This window comes from Pseudopipra pipra, chromosome 1, assembly GCF_036250125.1.
Source record: "Pseudopipra pipra isolate bDixPip1 chromosome 1, bDixPip1.hap1, whole genome shotgun sequence".
Classification (NCBI taxonomy): domain Eukaryota; kingdom Metazoa; phylum Chordata; class Aves; order Passeriformes; family Pipridae; genus Pseudopipra; species Pseudopipra pipra.
The window spans coordinates 65,690,209-65,706,795 of record NC_087549.1 but is presented as its reverse complement, the minus strand read 5'-3'; the positions used below and the strand labels follow the sequence as shown (position 1 = coordinate 65,706,795).

At 41.1% G+C, this 16,587-nt stretch overlaps 1 protein-coding gene across 22 annotated transcripts in view; it reads left to right on the top strand.

Annotated features, from left to right (window-relative positions):
- The window catches only part of LOC135416490 (poly(rC)-binding protein 3-like), a 503,073-nt gene that overhangs the window by 481,268 nt on the left and 5,218 nt on the right, over positions 1–16,587 (top strand). For 9 of the 22 annotated variants that reach the window (XM_064659737.1, XM_064659740.1, XM_064659703.1 and 6 more), the window contains 2 exons: positions 1,262–1,431; positions 7,204–9,413. The exons of 5 other annotated variants lie outside the window; for them this stretch is intronic. In XM_064659737.1, the coding sequence (XP_064515807.1) occupies positions 1,262–1,431; positions 7,204–7,552 (519 nt within the window). In that variant the 3' untranslated portion in view covers positions 7,553–9,413. Of the gene's footprint in view, positions 1–1,261; positions 1,436–2,663; positions 3,653–7,203; positions 9,414–9,571; positions 15,429–16,587 lie in introns of those variants that run through there. 8 more of the 22 variants (XM_064659803.1, XM_064659776.1, XM_064659784.1 and 5 more) reach the window with 5 other exon arrangements.

Below are 16,587 nucleotides of genomic sequence, written 5' to 3'. Positions count from 1 at the left end.
AGCTGGCCAATGCAGGCACATTTGTGTGCACAGACAGGCTGGAGGCTCCCTGGTGAAGCTCAGGTCAGTCCTCTGCACCGGCATGTGCAGTCACACTCTAAGACAGGTCCTTGGGATAAGGACAGGGAGCTCAGCGAAGCCCTCCTGTTGTAACAGGATGGGAAATCCTGTGTGCGTTTCCTGCCACCCCATTTCCCCACCTCGTGGTTGCTCCTCTTGTGCTTGGTCTTTGTTTCGGCTACCCAGGTACCCACTTCGATTTTCTGTTTGTCCCTGAGTGTGAAGCAAGGATTGCGTTGGGAGGCTTTTCTTCTTTTGATAAAATGTCTGGACAATGTGAATCTGTTTCTGGCAAGTTACTTCAAGTACTACAGTACCAGAAAGGGGAACGTGTCAGGGCCTGAAGCAGCAGGAAGGGTTGGAGGGGAAGGCAGTCTCTGCATTTTGGCACGTCCTACTGCAAAACTGGCAGCAACATCCCAGTGTCAACAGATGTGTAGAGCAAAGTTTCCGTTTTCTACCCGTTCTGGCCATTGCTGAGCTTCTCAGCACCCATCCTTCCTTAACACAGAACAAAAGCCTCCTCCTCACCCTTACAGAAACCAAAACATCTCTGCCTCACCTGCTGGCTCAGTGCCTACTTGCTGGAGGAGCAACACCCCGGTACACACATGCCCACACAACACACAACTCAGGGTCAGTTTTATTCACAACATATGAGTTTTGGTAAGCGTCTGTAAAGGAAAGCAGATAAATTTCAGTCTCTTCCTATGCCTGCTTCTGCCTGCAGTTACAGAGCTGTAAATCCCACTGACTTTAATCATACAGTACCTGGCCAAGCAAGAACCACATGTTCCCAGGGAGGTCTAGGACTAGCAGTGCACTGGAAGGGTACAGAGCTGCACGTGGCAGCTTTGGATGGTCAGCCTGACTTCCAGCTGGTGTTCTTGGCTTGCTGCTATCACTGGCAAGTCAGGCTGGGCTGTGTTTTGTTTTCCTCAGCACCATGGCACACTGCCATTTTCTGCCATGGGAGATAGCAAAATAGTCTGATAGTGAGCTAATAATAACCACGTAGCAGAACTAGATCTAGAGCCATAGAGCCAATAGGCTGCACCAGTTACCCCTTCCAAACAGCACAGCAAAAATCTGTTTTGCTACTGAGCTTTTCATAACCATGTTTTTAGCAGTACTACAGATTGCAGTTAAGTGGTTTTTGCTTGTGTCTGTGGCACTAATCTCGGTCTTTGTCCCACTCCAGTTAATAGGCTGCATTATTGGCAGACAAGGCAGTAAGATAAATGAAATCAGGCAGATGTCAGGAGCGCAGATCAAGATTGCTAATGCCACAGAAGGCTCCGCAGAACGACAAGTTACAATCACAGGATCCCCTGCAAACATCAGCTTAGCACAGTACCTCATTAATGCAAGGTAAGTTTGCTTTGTAAGTGATCATGCTTCTGCGAGGTTGCTCTGTCTGCTCTCCAGCAAATGTCTGTCCTGGGTAGATCCAGAAAGTTGCTTTGCAGTGTCCATTTCGCATAGTATTACTCAATTCCTAATGGGTTGTAAAGCCTGTATCATTAGAAGCTGTGTTTGCTGTTGGTTTATATGGAAAGGAGCTTAATCTGGTGCAATTCCAGGTACACGTTGAATGACAAAAGCTGCAAAATCTGAATACTCATATTATCATCCACCTAAAATATAAGCAGATAAATTAAATTAAATGACAATCATAAATGCTTTAGAAGAAAATACTTTTCACAGACGCATTTTACTGTCCTAAATGGCAAATATAGTGAAACAGATTGCAAAACAGATTTAATTTACCAAGTGGAAATTGCCACTCAGAGTTGATTTCAAACTGACATTTGGTTGCTCAAAAGGCATGGGATTTATTTTTTCAGAGGCAGCACCACAAATTTGTAAGAAGCATTCCCTAATGAGACAGAGTGAAACTCCCTGCTTCTTCACTTCTCGGTCCCAGAATTATTGAAAGCACTGGCTGTTTAGCTAAGCCATGACAATGGTTAAAGTGTCTAACAGTTTTTATATGATTATATAGAAAAATATTAAAATTGATACCGCCTTTATTTGCAATTATCCAGAGAAGAAAGTGCAATGGATGTAGCACTGTCTCATAGATCTACTTGCAAACAGTGGACTGAGACAATATATTGTGGGGGAGGGGGAGTATCTACGTATTTTATGGCTTTTTTTCTTTTATTTTTTTTTCCCCCACAAAAATACTGTGATATGAATCAAGCTTTGTGTTTAACTATGTTTGCTGTTAAGGTAGTACAAAGCATGTGATTTATGTGGGGGCTGTAGTCATAGCAGGTCTACAGCTTCCTATGGTCCAACCTCCTCTCCATCCCAGCTGTGTAGTGCACCAGTGAAAACTACTGTAAATGGAGTGGAGGACGTTTGTGCAGCTCTGTGTTACAGCAAACAAAAATACTACTTTTTATAATTCAGTCTGAAAGCAGTTTCCTAGGGAAAAAATATATTGAGGGGTGGCACTGTGAAAACTAAGATAAGCCGTTTCCAGAATCTTAAAACAACCTACAGCTCTTTTGATTTATATTCTTTGTAGCAAATATAAGTCACTTCCGTAAGCCCTGTAATCAAATAAAAATGTGTTCCCTCCTTTAACCCTTAAGGATATGTTCTTCTCTTGGTGTTCAGGGATTCCCCACACATCGAGACGAGAATAGACCCCTTCATTTTTAGTTGCACAAACACCATATGGCATGCATCTGGATCTCGGAAGATAACAATTTAAGATCTTCAAGACAGCTAAAGCATGCAAATAAAGTAATGCACTTATTAATGGAATTGCAGTGAGCTGCTCACCAGAGACAAACTCTAGTGAACAAAGCTGTTTGACTCACTTTAGAAAAGCCTGTGAACTCTCACACTTCTGTTGATTACTGTCTAATGATTCTTTTGACGGAATGGGATCTATATGAGGTCTTTTAACATACTTTCGCAAAGAAGAAAGCTTCTCAGCAGTCATATACTACGGATACTCAATACCCTGTGAAACCAGAAACAAAATATTTTCTTCTTGTTAAATTTCTAGATAGAAGTCATTTGTTACCATCGTCTACAATAAACCATCATTATTATGTACCATGTGTTGAAACTGTATTTAGATGAAGTGACTTCATTTGTAAATGAAGACCTTAAAGTAATGTTTAATAAATTAAGCTGTAAGGTAACATAGGAAATTAAGGTGGCTTTTTCATTTTAAAAAGTGACACTGTTCCAGATCTCTCCTTTCGCAAGAGACACTCCTGTCCAGCCAGGTGCCACCACAGCAGCAGTGCTTGGTGGCAGCTGCACTGGAGAAAGGACTGAGAAACTGTCAGGCAAGTGGGAGGTTTGCTCTAGCTGGGGTTTAGGTGCTCAGGCAGGTGTCCGAGGGTCAGAGCCAGGCGGCTGCTGCTGCTGCTGCTTTTGCTGCCTCTGCGTGCTGGGGACGTCTCAGGGTTATGTCAGTCCTAAACCTGTCACAAGTGATGCCTTCTCTTTTAAAGATGGTGGCATAAAACAGCACTGGGGAAGAGATGAGTACAGTATAGTACTGCCCAAAGTATAGTCTCGTATGGGAAAATAATAATTATAAAAAATAAAAGCCATATAAGCATTCAGTGTAAGGTAGACTTTTTCTTTTTTCTCCCGCACCAGATCTGTTGTTTATGGAAATTTGGTTTCCAGGGCCGGTATTTCTGCATAAACCAGTGTCTTTCAGCAGCATAAGATGTAAAAAATCAAAACTAATCTATCCACAGTAATCCTGAAACATTCTGCGTGTATCTTTAAACTATCCTCCAACCAAAGTTGCTATCTATAGAATAATTTATCAACTTGCTTTAAGACTTTTATTGCAATCTGGTGTTGGATATGTACATAGTATACTCTAAATTATAGATATATAAATATATTGATACAATATCAAGACAGAGATATAAATATTTCTAAAGTATTGTTTTGATTCTGTGTTGATTATCTGAGCACTGACCTCTGTATGAGTAGAACATGTCCTAGTTTGTTTGCAGTAGAACTGTCTTATTTCCTGTAAAACCTTCTGTCTCTTAACTGGTCTCCACTGTAGTAACTGGATTTTCATTACCCAATTCCATCTTCTAGCTTTTATTAAGAACGAACCGCAGTTTAGTTTTCCTGTGTAAGACTCAGCTTTGGATTATAAATGAACTGTAGCCAGCAGCACTTGCTCCTTGTTGAAGGGCAGTTTCCTGAAAGGTATTTTTTTACTGTCCTTTTCTCAAGGGGTTCATTCATAGAGCTAATAGGACTGCCAAAGCCACATCTGAGCTCTATTCTTTTCAACAATTTTGGGTGATGCAGGATGTGGCCTTCAGTGTATATATTCAGAAAGCATAGCTCTTCAAAGGGACAGTGTAAAATTGTATGAAGGCTGCCTCATCCACTTTCGCATTTAATTTTATTGCATCCACAACTGGTTTGGGAAACTGCCACTGCCATGGGACAACTGACAGTTAACCTGATGAACTTTCCCCTTATGTGTTGCCCTTATGTTTCCAGTAACAAATGGGAAGCAGGGCAAATTACTGCTACAATCATACCTCTGTGAGTACACCAGAGACAGGGAGTTTGAATGGCTGCTACCAACACCAGCGTTTGGTCTGTGGGATCTGTTCTCCTTGCTGGTGCAGGAAAAATCTCAGGCTCAAACACCTTGCCATATCAGTAAGGATTTTTTTTGTTTCTGTTAAATGCATAGTAGGCAAATTTGGAGTCACTGAAACACTTGAGTCCTGCATTATCTTCCTATATGCCTCCCTCCCAGAATAATACTGAGTCATATTAAAAAATCCAACTGTATAAACTGAGTTTTTCAAAACATACAGGGTATCACATATAACTCCTGCACCCCCAAGTCGAGGATGTACACTGGAGTTGGATTCACTGATTCAGTGGTCTTGATGTAAATCCCTCAGTCTGAGTAGACTGCAAGTAGCATGTGCTGACGGCACAAGGATGCTCTTCTCTCTGCAAAGAACAGCTCTGCTGCGAGAGTTAGAAAAATTCTGAGTTGCTCATCCATGGGGACAGATAAAGACCACCAGGGAGGAAAATAAAAACTTTACCTCCCACAAAGCAGTCTGCATTTCATGCAATCACCCTCCTCCCCTCCCATCTCCTCACAGCTAATGCACCCCTTCCAACTTCCCAGCAAAAGCCGCTGAGGAGTTAATATTCCAAGAGCCCTCTTTCACGAGAAAGAGAGAAGCTCAGTGCTTAAGCTCTCCCTCTCTCTTCTCCATTTTCCTCTCCCCAGCTCAGAGCCATTCCAAGTATCCTTTAGACTTGCCCTCAGCAGCAGTGCTTTGGGAAGCTCTAGTCCCATGTCCCCATTCCCTACGTAGCACTGGTTGATCGCTTGCATCCTTGCAGGAACCTTTCTCTGGCTGCCAATAGCCCAGGGGCTGTTACTCTCAAAACTGCGTGTAAGTCTAAGGTGAGGAAAAGCGAGGTTCTTGCAAGCCCTGCGTAGGGTGATCGTGCTCCCCTCCCAGCCTGTAGCCTGGCTACAGCTGCTCTGCAGGCCTGCACACCCCGTCCCCAACAGGGACCAGCACAAACCCTATGCTAGGAAGCCTCGTAGGGCCTGATGTGGTTTGGTAAGAAAGGGGCAGGTCCTCTGCAGACACAGCTAGCAGCTTGTTTGCACTCCACTCTGGAGGGGAGGAGCTTCTGCAGCTCCTCAGATCACCTAAGCAGAAAGCCCAGGAGCCTGACAAGTTAGTAATTACCACAAAGAAAACCCCAAACTTAATAGGAATATACATATAACTGTAGCTAGCAAAGATTTCCTAGCCCATAGTCCTATTTATATGCTAGGCTGCCATAGCTCACAGCTGGTCACCTGCAAAATGCATCCTGAAATTAATACTCAGGTTATTTGCTGGCCCAAAAGCCAGTGCACAAGCTGCAACAAACAAGCAGCAAAGGGAGGATTTATTTAGGCAAACATTTTGTCATCTGAAAAAAAAGATGCGTCCTTGGAAATACTGTCTAAAAATGTACAGAAAAGCAGGAGTATGTGGGCCAAACTCATCTCACTGGCTGATGGGTGGAGTTAGGCTAAAGTGACGGTGGTTTGATACCTACATCCTCCAGAAAGAGCCCATTGCTGCCTTGGGCTCGGAGGTTGGGTCAGTCTTGAACTTCCTCATGCTGTTGGGGTCTGTCTGAGGATATGTATGTTGTATCCATGTAGTACCTTGTCTGTCAGCTGGTAAGCTTTTTCATGTTCACTGTAACCACTGCCACAAGCTCAGAAAGGATACCACTGCTGTGTAAGCCGGGGTGTTTTTCAGTGTTCCTTTTTTACTAATTAACTTATAATTAGGTTGCATAAATATTTTGTTGTGATATTAAAAAGTCTGGGGGAAGTACAAACCGAAGTGAGCACACTGGCTAATCTGGTTTGTTTTATATGAAAAATGCACACTGACCTCACAGTGAATGAAATGAAAAACTAACTTGCTTAAAAAAAAAAAAAAAAAAAAACCAAAACTTAATGCCTTAAATGGAAGCAGCAAAATGTTGCTCAGTCTCCTCTCATCCTAGCAAAATGACAAAGGGTACTATTTATGTCACAAACTGACAAATTGAAAAAATTACCAAAACCCCCCGCGTCCCCCTTTCAAAAATAACCTAATTATGAAAAGCAAAATTCACCATATCAGTGCTGGGGAGTAAACTTCATAGTTATTTTAAGTTTTCTCTTAAGTTTCGTTTTTTCCATCTTTTTGCCATTACCTGCATTCCTTAGATTTCTTTTTTCATGCATAAAATGAACTAGCAACCCCCCCACCCTCCTTTTTTTTTCTGTTCCAGAAGAACTTTAGAGTCTCAGTAATGTTTTCACCATCGAATCATGGAAAACCCTTTTGTTATTTCTCTTCTTTAACACATAACATGTTCCTCCTTTGACCCTCATTTTCCCTTTTTTTCTCTCTCTCCCCCTTCTCCCTCCCACTCGTCTGTCCCCCTCGTCCACCGATCTAATCCTGCCCTTTCGTGGTTGCTGTCCTTCCCTCCTTCCTTCTCTCCCTCCTTCCTCCTCCTCCTTTTCCTCCTCCCGGCCCCACCGCCCTGGCTGAACCCTCCCAACCTGTTTGTTCCTCTTCCTCTCTTCGTTTGCAGCTTAGAGATGGCTAAAGTCAGCACCCAGACCGCTTCCGTCACGACCCCTGTTGACCTCAACATGAACCTCTCTCAGTCTGCCACCCCTACCTCCACCCCCACCTCCATGGCCGTGCTGGCGGCCGCCTCCGCCGTTACCGTCAGTACCCCCCCTCCCCTACCAACTCTGCCAACCACCCACTATGCCGTTCCTGTCTCCAGTCTGCTTGGCATGAAAACTGTCCCACTCCTGGCACTAAATGCCGCGGCCGCTGCGGGGGCCACGGGGAGTTTGTCCGCTTACACTGCCAAAATTCCTTCGACGAGCGGGGTTAAGAAATCTGACCGCCAGAAGTTTGCTCCATATTGAAGGGATGAGACACACAATGCAAGCTTTGCCAGCTCTACCAAGAGTCTGTGGTAGATCCTAGTTATCAAGGAAACAATACGGCATCTTTTATTTTCTGTTAAATTGCTAGTGTTAACTTGTTGCCAACTCAAGTCGTCTTCTGCTCTCCATAACAACTAACACCCAGGCACCACCTACCAACTAGTTCCAACAGCGAGCAGACACCAGCCCGGGCTCCTTCTCCCCCATCACTGTCCCTCTGGCAGGGCAGCAGCCAGGCAGGGTTGCCCCCACCCCAGCAAGGAGAAATGTGAAAGAGACAGAAAAAACATAAATGAGGCAAAATTTTGACAGCCAGGTCCTGCTCCAGCAATACTGCCCGGCATATAAATACACTTATTTGCAGGTATTCCTCCAACTCCAGAACAGTTCCTTATGGCAAAGTGGCATCTCTGATGACTTTTTCTCTTGCTAGGACCTGCAGATCTGGCACTTGTGACGATCACTAGCGCCCCTGAAATCCCATATGAAGTGCTGTTGGCCCCCTCAATCGTTCTTCTGCTCCCAGTAGGCCTGAAAATCCCTGTCCCCTGCCCTGAGACCTGCCTGCGAGCAGGAGAGGGAGGCTACAAAGTACAAACATCAGGTACTTCTGCATACAAAAAAAAAAAGTACAGATGAAGCTTTCTGGTCTGACAAAAACTGCTAAATTAAAATGATTGGAAAACAACAAGGAAAAAAATATCGGGTACCTGTGCCATTCTTTTAAAGGGTGCAACAATTTTTCTCTGCTTTGGAAAAACATATTTTTAAGAACTCTGCTTTAGGAAGGGAGAGTGGGAGGGAGAGCAGGCTCTTTGTTTTGCGGTCAGATGTTTTATATATACTGACAAAGTACTTATTTCTTTAGGTACTTAAAAGCAGGTGCAAATCAGATATGCAGTCACTATTCTGGTACCTCCTCCCATGTATATTTTATTCAGCCAAAATGACCTTTTTTTTTTTTTTTGTTAGGTTTCTGTACAAAAGACATCCCTGTCTAACTCACCACCAATAATGCAGTCAGGTTGTATTGTAATCATGAAAATGATGTAGCACTTATCAAAGGTCATTCAGAAGTTGCTGCTTGGACAGATACCATCCCTTTAACAAGAACTTAAGGATGTTCTGATTACAGACACCTAATTGCAACCAAAGCCAAGAGAGCTGGGGGATGGAGTGGCTGGTTGCTAGCTGTTGGAACTAGTTCTTAACCGCATTTTCTGTTTGTCCATCCACCTTCCTTTTAATTTCTGTTGCATAACTCAGTAATGCAATATTGTTTTCCTCACCACTTCCAAATCCAGAATCCCATTAGCCTGCCATGTTCATCCACTTTGCACTCCTTGGACACAAAAGCTTTAACAATTGAACTGTATTCAGTGCATTTTAATATAAACTAAAAACACAATGCAAATGCAATACTTTTTAAAACATGGTATTTCAAAGTGTGTTATTGTATAGGGCTAAGTACTATCTCAGTATTTTGTGTCATTTCTGTATTCTGTGGGCTTTTCTTCACCTTAGCACCTTTGCACTAAGTTTTGTCACTGTAATCATTTGTAGACCTGCCATTGTTACAGTTTGCATTTATCCAAATGGGGTTTTTGGTTGCTTTTGTTGGGAATTTTTTGTTTTGGTTTTTTGTTTGTTTGTTTTGGGCCTTTTTTCGGTTGTATTCTTTTTTTTTTTTTTTTGATTGTATATAATGAAGGAAAAACTGGAAATAATTTCAAGGTACCACAACTATTCAAAAGCTCTAGAAAACTGCTGTAAAACTGTTCTGGGCTATTGTAACTGTTTCAGTAATTGACATTTAAGAAAAGAAAAAACAAATCACCAACCTGTGTCAGAAAACTTGCCTGCACTGAAATGCTGTTCTATGCTGGTTGTACTCAAGTGGTATTTTTTAATAGTGAGAAGATTTTTTTCTTTTTTTTTGCCTTTTTCTTTTTTTTTTTTTTTTTTTTTATTTTCCTCATTTTTGTTCCTACATTTTAGGCTGTCTTCAGAAGTTACTGGCCTGGGGGCTCTCTAATGTATCTCTTCATGCCCTAGTGCATTAGCCACCAGACAGGACTTTTCCAAAGCCCCATGAGACAATGCTTTCTATGGACTAATCTACAGAGGAGTTTCTGCCATTTCTAACTTTCTTATTATTCTGAGACATCAAAAGAAAATACTTCTTTACTCTTTAAGCAACTGTGCTTCCTAACTCTTGTGTTGCTTTCATTACTGTTCCAGTTTTAACTCTGTTGTGGCTCATAACATAAAGACAAGTTATTTTCGGGGGTTAATTTTTATTGATGTTCATGCTTTGGCTAATCTGTATAAAAGCATGGGCCATTAGTGTTCTAAGCCACTGTATTCAGCTAGAGACTTGACAGTAAATTAAATGAGACGTTTTTATAAATAAATTTTTTTCCTGATTAAAAAAAAAAAAAAAAAAGACGTGGTAGCTTTGTGCATACAACTGTTGTGTTGTTTAAATTCTGTTCTTTGTAACCGAGTTGCTAATTTGTCATTTAAGAAGCACTATTTTATGAATTGTCAAACTAAGATCACAGACAAATTGCTTGTTTTCATTAATGATTAAACGTTCATATTATCACGCTTAAGGTCCCACTGCTCATTGGGAAAGAGTGTAACACCTGTGCAAAACAGGCAGTGTTAGAAAGGATGTTAGCCCGTTGTCAGGGATGATGAGGCTTTTCAGGAGTAGATGGAGCCAGATTGTGTAATAGTAGAGTAAGCAATATTTCTCTAAAACTTTTTTTGGTGTTTAACAAAGTTGCTCTTTAAGAACCTCACACAGTGAACAGAAAAGACAAATTTGTCTTCTTGTTACAAGCAGCCCCTGGTTTATACCTCCAATGTTTTCCCAAACTGGTTTATAGATCAGATACTGGGGAAAGAAAAACAAGAACAAAAGAATGAACTTGGGTACTGAGTACAGCATTGCTAAGACCCTTCGTTCTTTCCCATTCCCAGCAGCATTGCTGAGCGAGGCTTCTAGACAGCACCTTCCATTCTGCCAGGAAACTAGCCCAGCAGCTGGGAGGAGCATGGCAATTTGCATTAGAAGAGGGAGAATGGAGAGCTGAGGAGGCCAGGGGACTGTCTCATTCTGCCCTGATACTCTGCTTGAGCAGTTCAGGTTCTCCTTTAGATCTGCTGAAGCACTGCAGTCACAGCCTCAAATTCTCTCTTCACACACAGGCAAAAGAAAGGTGCTGGCCCTGAGCTGCTGTTGCGATCCAGCATCTCTGGCTGCACGCTCTGGCCACCTCTCCTCTTAGGGCACTGGCAGTACTTCCACATTTACTGCTTGCTCTATCTTCATGAGAAAAGCAGTTTTCTGGCAGTGCAAGTGAGTAGCATACTTAATGACATAAGCCTGATTCTACAACCTTCATCTATTAAGGCCTCTACTTGCTTCTGGGAATTTAATTTGGGGTCCCACTTCCCTTCCCTGCCCCAGCTGAACTTGTGAGCCATACCACTATTATTTTACACAGTCTGCAGGATACAGACAGCTCTAAAGTGTCTGGATCTTGAGTCTGAGCCTGGTACTGTATGACCAAGATGTGCATACAGACTTGCAGATCTCTGTAGAAGTCAACAACTTTTCCAATGCAGATGCAGCCACAGAGCAATTCTTGACAACGAAGGCTGCCAAGGAAGATTACAGAAGAGCTCTTTGCATCCCAGCATCCAGGAAGCCTTACCCAATGTTGACAATTAGCTATTTCAGCCCTTAGGTTAAAAGAACTATAGGCTGTAGTACTAACCTTGATAAAATTCTGTTGTTATTATTACTTAAAAAATATTTATATTACTTAGAATATATTTAAATTCGTACTTTTGAAGGGAGAGCTGAAGCTGCTTTTACAGCAGAGACCTCCATAGTCTTCATTTCCGCAACAGCAGAAGCTATTTCTATGGCTAGCCTGGCTAATGCAAATGAAAAAAAAAAATTATTGGAGCTCAACACTAAGTAGGTCAAGATTTTGCTCTCCCAGTAGAGCTGCCAGGCAAAGGGCAGCAGCAGCAGCTCTGTGTTGTATAGTATCTTTCACATTAATAATTCACGTATGCCTTGCAGAATTGGCTAGAAAAGACCGAGATTTAAATGAACTAGTGTAGGGACGCGTTTGTGTATGGAATGAGGAGACATAAAAGGACAAAGGAAGAAAAAGAAGTCTTTTGAGAGGGTTTTTGCAAAAAAATACAGGCACAAGTGTGATAAACTCTAGGTTCATTTTAATTTCATTATTTTAGTTGGAAAATATTTCTGAATGGCAAGAAAAAGCTCCTGAATAGCTTTAATATATAAACCGGGCAAACAAAACACTAGAAGGTATGTCTGGAGAGGGGGGAAAAATGCAAAAAATAGTACTACCCAAGACAAAAATCTAAACCACTCATGCCAAAGGTAGAAAAGAGGAAGCATGTACCCAATGTGAAAAGGTCACTGCCCACACAATTGTGAGTTTCCAGATGAAAGACAGCACAAGTTCTGCAGCTTCCGCATCATCAAATAGCTGTTAGGTTTCTGGAAACATCTCAAATGAATTCAAGCAGCTCTGTTGTGTTTCTCGAGTGAAAAAAATTGAAATTATGAATGCTGGCTGGAACAGTCAACCAGAAGGAAAACAAAGTTAGTCCATTGTTAATATGCAGAGTGCTTTGTGTTCTCAGGCATAGCCAGAGGGCATCTGTGGGCCCCAAGGTTCATATCTGTGCCAGTCAAAGCTCCTAGGAAGCTAACAGCATAAATCTCACTGGTGCCATCAATGCAGGCACCTGGTAAGGGCCTCAGCCTCAGAAGGCTTGCATGGACAAGGTGGTGGTTGTCAGGTTTCACAAGAAAGTGTTAAAGCGTGTGCTGACCCCTTCCCCACCCAAACCAGGCAGAAATGGAAACACTGCGGTTGCTTTCATTTTTAAATACCCAACAGCATGAAAAAACAGCGTTTCTCTCAGATGGGAAAGATCCAAATCCAGTTTATTCCACAGCCTCAATATCAGCTGAACGTATTTCAGCACTATTTATGTACTTGGAACAGGACCTTCCCCTTCTTGGCTGAGTGCCATGATTATCTAACAAGAAAGTCACATATACTCACTAATTCAGTCATTTTACAGGGGCACAGCTTCTACAGAAAAGACTGGAATTGTTAGACTGCTCAACTAGGTCACACAAAGTGGCCGTTCAAAGGACAGCATTGAAAGGAGGGATTTGAACAGAGATCTCTTGTATCCTCCGTAACTGCTGTAGCCACCAATTGTGCAAGGCATTTGTTCCTCCACTGTATTTTTGGAAGACCTGGTTTAGATGTCTGCACAAAGGAAATGCTCGCATTTCTTTTCTTAGCTATCAGGCCAGGATAGTTGTAACTGAAGTGATGAACAGAAGATCAGTTGAAGGCAGATACTGAAAAACTGCTTCACACCTGAAATTTCCAACTCTTGGCCTGAGCAATCCTTTCTAGGGATACAAGTACACACCGCCCTTCCTGGCACTGCAGTGTACTTGATCAATTCACTCGTTCTATGAAGGAATGCAGGAATGTTGATTAAAGCAGTGTCTGCATCTGTCCTGTGTCCTGGATGCATGTGTCCTGTCACTCTACAGACTGGCATGTATCTTAAGACAGTAACTGAAATGAAAGAGAAGTGTCAAATTCATTTGATGCTACCTAACAAAAGGGAATTTCTTTAACATTATATACTCACATTAAGGTTTCTAATGGCAACAGCATGATTCCTACAGGCCGAATGTCTGATTTTCTAGTGCAAGCTTTCTGAATTATAAGAAAAAAAATCGGAAAATATTGAAATATTTGAAAATATTTGAATATTACTTCTCATTAGAGTTATTTCTAGCTCCCTGTTTTAAAGATGATAAAATGCAGAGAATCTAATTATAGTGGTATGAAATAAGCAAAATCTGTCTCTCCTCAAATTGAAATTATTGGCAGGTGGCCTGGCAAAAGCTAATGTTAGCATTCTTTTTAATCAGTATTTGCAATTCTGAAGCAAATTTTTAAATTAAATTCTGTGGTAGAGGAATAACAATCATGTTAGCAAATGAGAAAATTGTTTGGTTTGTTGTTATTTGGGTTTGGTTGTTTTTGCACGGTTGCTTCTGGCCTTTTTCCACAATCTGTTTTCCAAATACAGACCTTTTTCCACATCTGCTTTTAAGTAATGACAGCAGCAGCAGCTTATTTCTTCCAGGGCAAGAGAGAAGGTAGCACACCAATTACCATTTGTGACTGACTGCACTCACCTGCCAGAGAAGAGCTGATCATGAGCAGCTGGCAGCTGTAGCTGTGGTAGCTGCGCCTGCAGAGCTGCGTCTTGGAACTCCATTTCAAACATTCATGCACCTACAGGCACATACATCCTGGCCCTGCAAGGCACTTAACCAGTTTCACAACCACTGAGCAGGGGAACCTCAACTACTTTTTGGTGGCATGAAATTCCACAGTTCTTAAGTTTGGACAACACTCTCCATTATTATTATCAATCAACGAGGATTACAAATGTTAAGCGCCTTCCCCCTTAATTCTGATTCTTCAGTTTTCTGGAAGTCCTGGAGATCAAAGAATTAAAATAGTCTTCTCAATTCCAGTTAAAATTTCATTTTTAATAGTGGCTATGGACAAAGCTAGTTATTAGGACTACTTTAATCTTTATTGTTTAAAAATAGAATTCAAGAAAGTTAAGAAATGAGAGAAATTAAGGAAGTACACATTTTTAAAACAATTATTTTCTCTGATTAATAATCAATCTAACTCAACAGCTCATCAGAAGTACATAAAATTGTTTTCTAAAGCTGAAGATGTATTTAGATTATAAACTAATTATGCCTATGTTTTTCTAAGACACAGGAGATTATTTACCTTGATAAATTAGCTTCACTACTGAGTAAGGTTAGGATATATCCCTCTTCTCCCTTATAGCCATGCTACTTCCGTTGCTAAAAAGCTGGATGATTTCTTGCCTTCTTGACATAACAGCACACGTACATCAGTGGTCACAAAGGACAAAGTCACTACTCCTCCCACCATCTTCACAAAGCTCTCTAAAAGCTTTGTTCCACATGCTAAAGAAATGTACAGTTACACAGCAGTAAGATGGGTAAAACTTGGATACAACATTATTTGTAGATCTCTGAGATTCCTCCAAGAGCGTCAACCCCTAAACAAGAAGCAGCCAAGAGGGACCAATGTTGTCACTTCCCCAGCAATGCGTACACGCACTGGCCAGTCCATCGTCTTTACTCTTTCAACAAGTTCTGCAAGGATAATGAATAGAATGATGAGTGATCTGGTGTTTATTCCTGCCATCTCTTCCTAATAATAACAATGGGCTGCACTGGTTTGGATTTCAATGTACAAGCTCCACGCTCTGTAACTAAACTCCCTGCCTTTAGCTTGTTACCACAAGATACCCCTAAAGATGAGAGCAACTGAACTAAAACAGCTGAACTGTTTTAATGCTCAGTTCATTTCCTGTTCATCTGCAGCTGAAACCATGATTTGCAGGTTCATGTACAAGATGAAAGTAAAACTACAGAAAAATGTACAAAAAAAGAGATGTCAGTTATAAACTCAGAGATTAACATTTTTATACTGTCAAAACACGTATGTTCATGATGCTCAGTGTAACCTGACATTAATCACATCCTGTTTCTCTGATGTTAAGCCAAAGGCAGAGTGGTTCTAAAGTTCAGTGTTAACAAGCTAGGATGCTTTTGTGAGTGGGATCAGTGAAAAGCAAATATAAATAGAACAGTTAGAAACTGAGCTTAGCTCTTGTCAGAGGGAAAGTGGGGGTCTGTCTTTCATTTTGTTTTGAAAAAGACTGTCCATCTCTTAAGACTGTAGCACTCTCTCAGCTCAAAGTTCTCTTTACAGTGATAAATGGATCTAGAGATCTTTCACTGCAGCGTGCCAGGCACCTTAGACATCAATATTCAAGTGTTTCACGCTATAAAAGGAAATTGTATTTCAGTTTTGGTCCAACTAAGTCTTCTCCAGCTTGTCCAAACATTCTTATTTATTTTGATATTCTCTGAATGCTTATTCTCTATTTCAGTACTCTCTGAATATTGCTATTTTAATGACAGTACTAATTCATGTAAGACTGCAGTGTTTCATCAAACATTTTAGCAGCAACAGCTACTTACATTTAGGGTTATTAAATCAACCAAGACCCAATGGCTGTAATCCAGCACATGTGAGCAGGAATAAATGGATGCAATAAACTGCTAAGGACCATTGCTTGAATTTTGACAGCTTTATAAATATAAAGAGCTGAACCCAAGCATCATGGAAATCGGGAGTGATAAAAAAGCATCTCTACCACTATACGGAAAGGGCTCCCACCGTATCAAATCGTTCTTCCAAAACAGGCAAATCAAATATCTAACTTTAGTTTTAATCTTTATTGCTTGGTTCATAAACATCTCTGAGACAAGTAATGAGAACGCCCTCATAAGAGTAAAGCTTGTTTTCTCCCTTTAAAATCTAGTTTTGAAAGTAGAATCTTAAAGGAAAACGTTAAACTGCTCCTTCACAACTTTACTTTTTGATATAAATCAAGCCACACATCTCCTATTTTTTCCAAGTGTTCAGCAAATTTGAAATGTTTTAAGATTTGCTTCATTAAAAAAATAAAAAAGAGACACTTACCCATGCTTAAGGTAGGTCTGCTTTTCATGTCCCAGTCTCGTCAAATTTGTTGGTTCTTCATTTTACTTAGAATCTGTGTTTATCAGAACAGAAATTAATTTTAGATGCTCTCAGTGCCTAAGATAATATTTAAAGAAAATTTCCAGTATTTACAGCTAGAGAAATTATTTTACCTTCTCAGTGTCCAGTGCAGTACCTTCCTCTCTGGCATTTTGTCACCCTTTCATTTAATGCAGATATGTAACTACTGTATTCTTATCCCTCTGGTTCAAATGTGAGGTATGCTACATGATGGCTGCACTAAGCAAAACA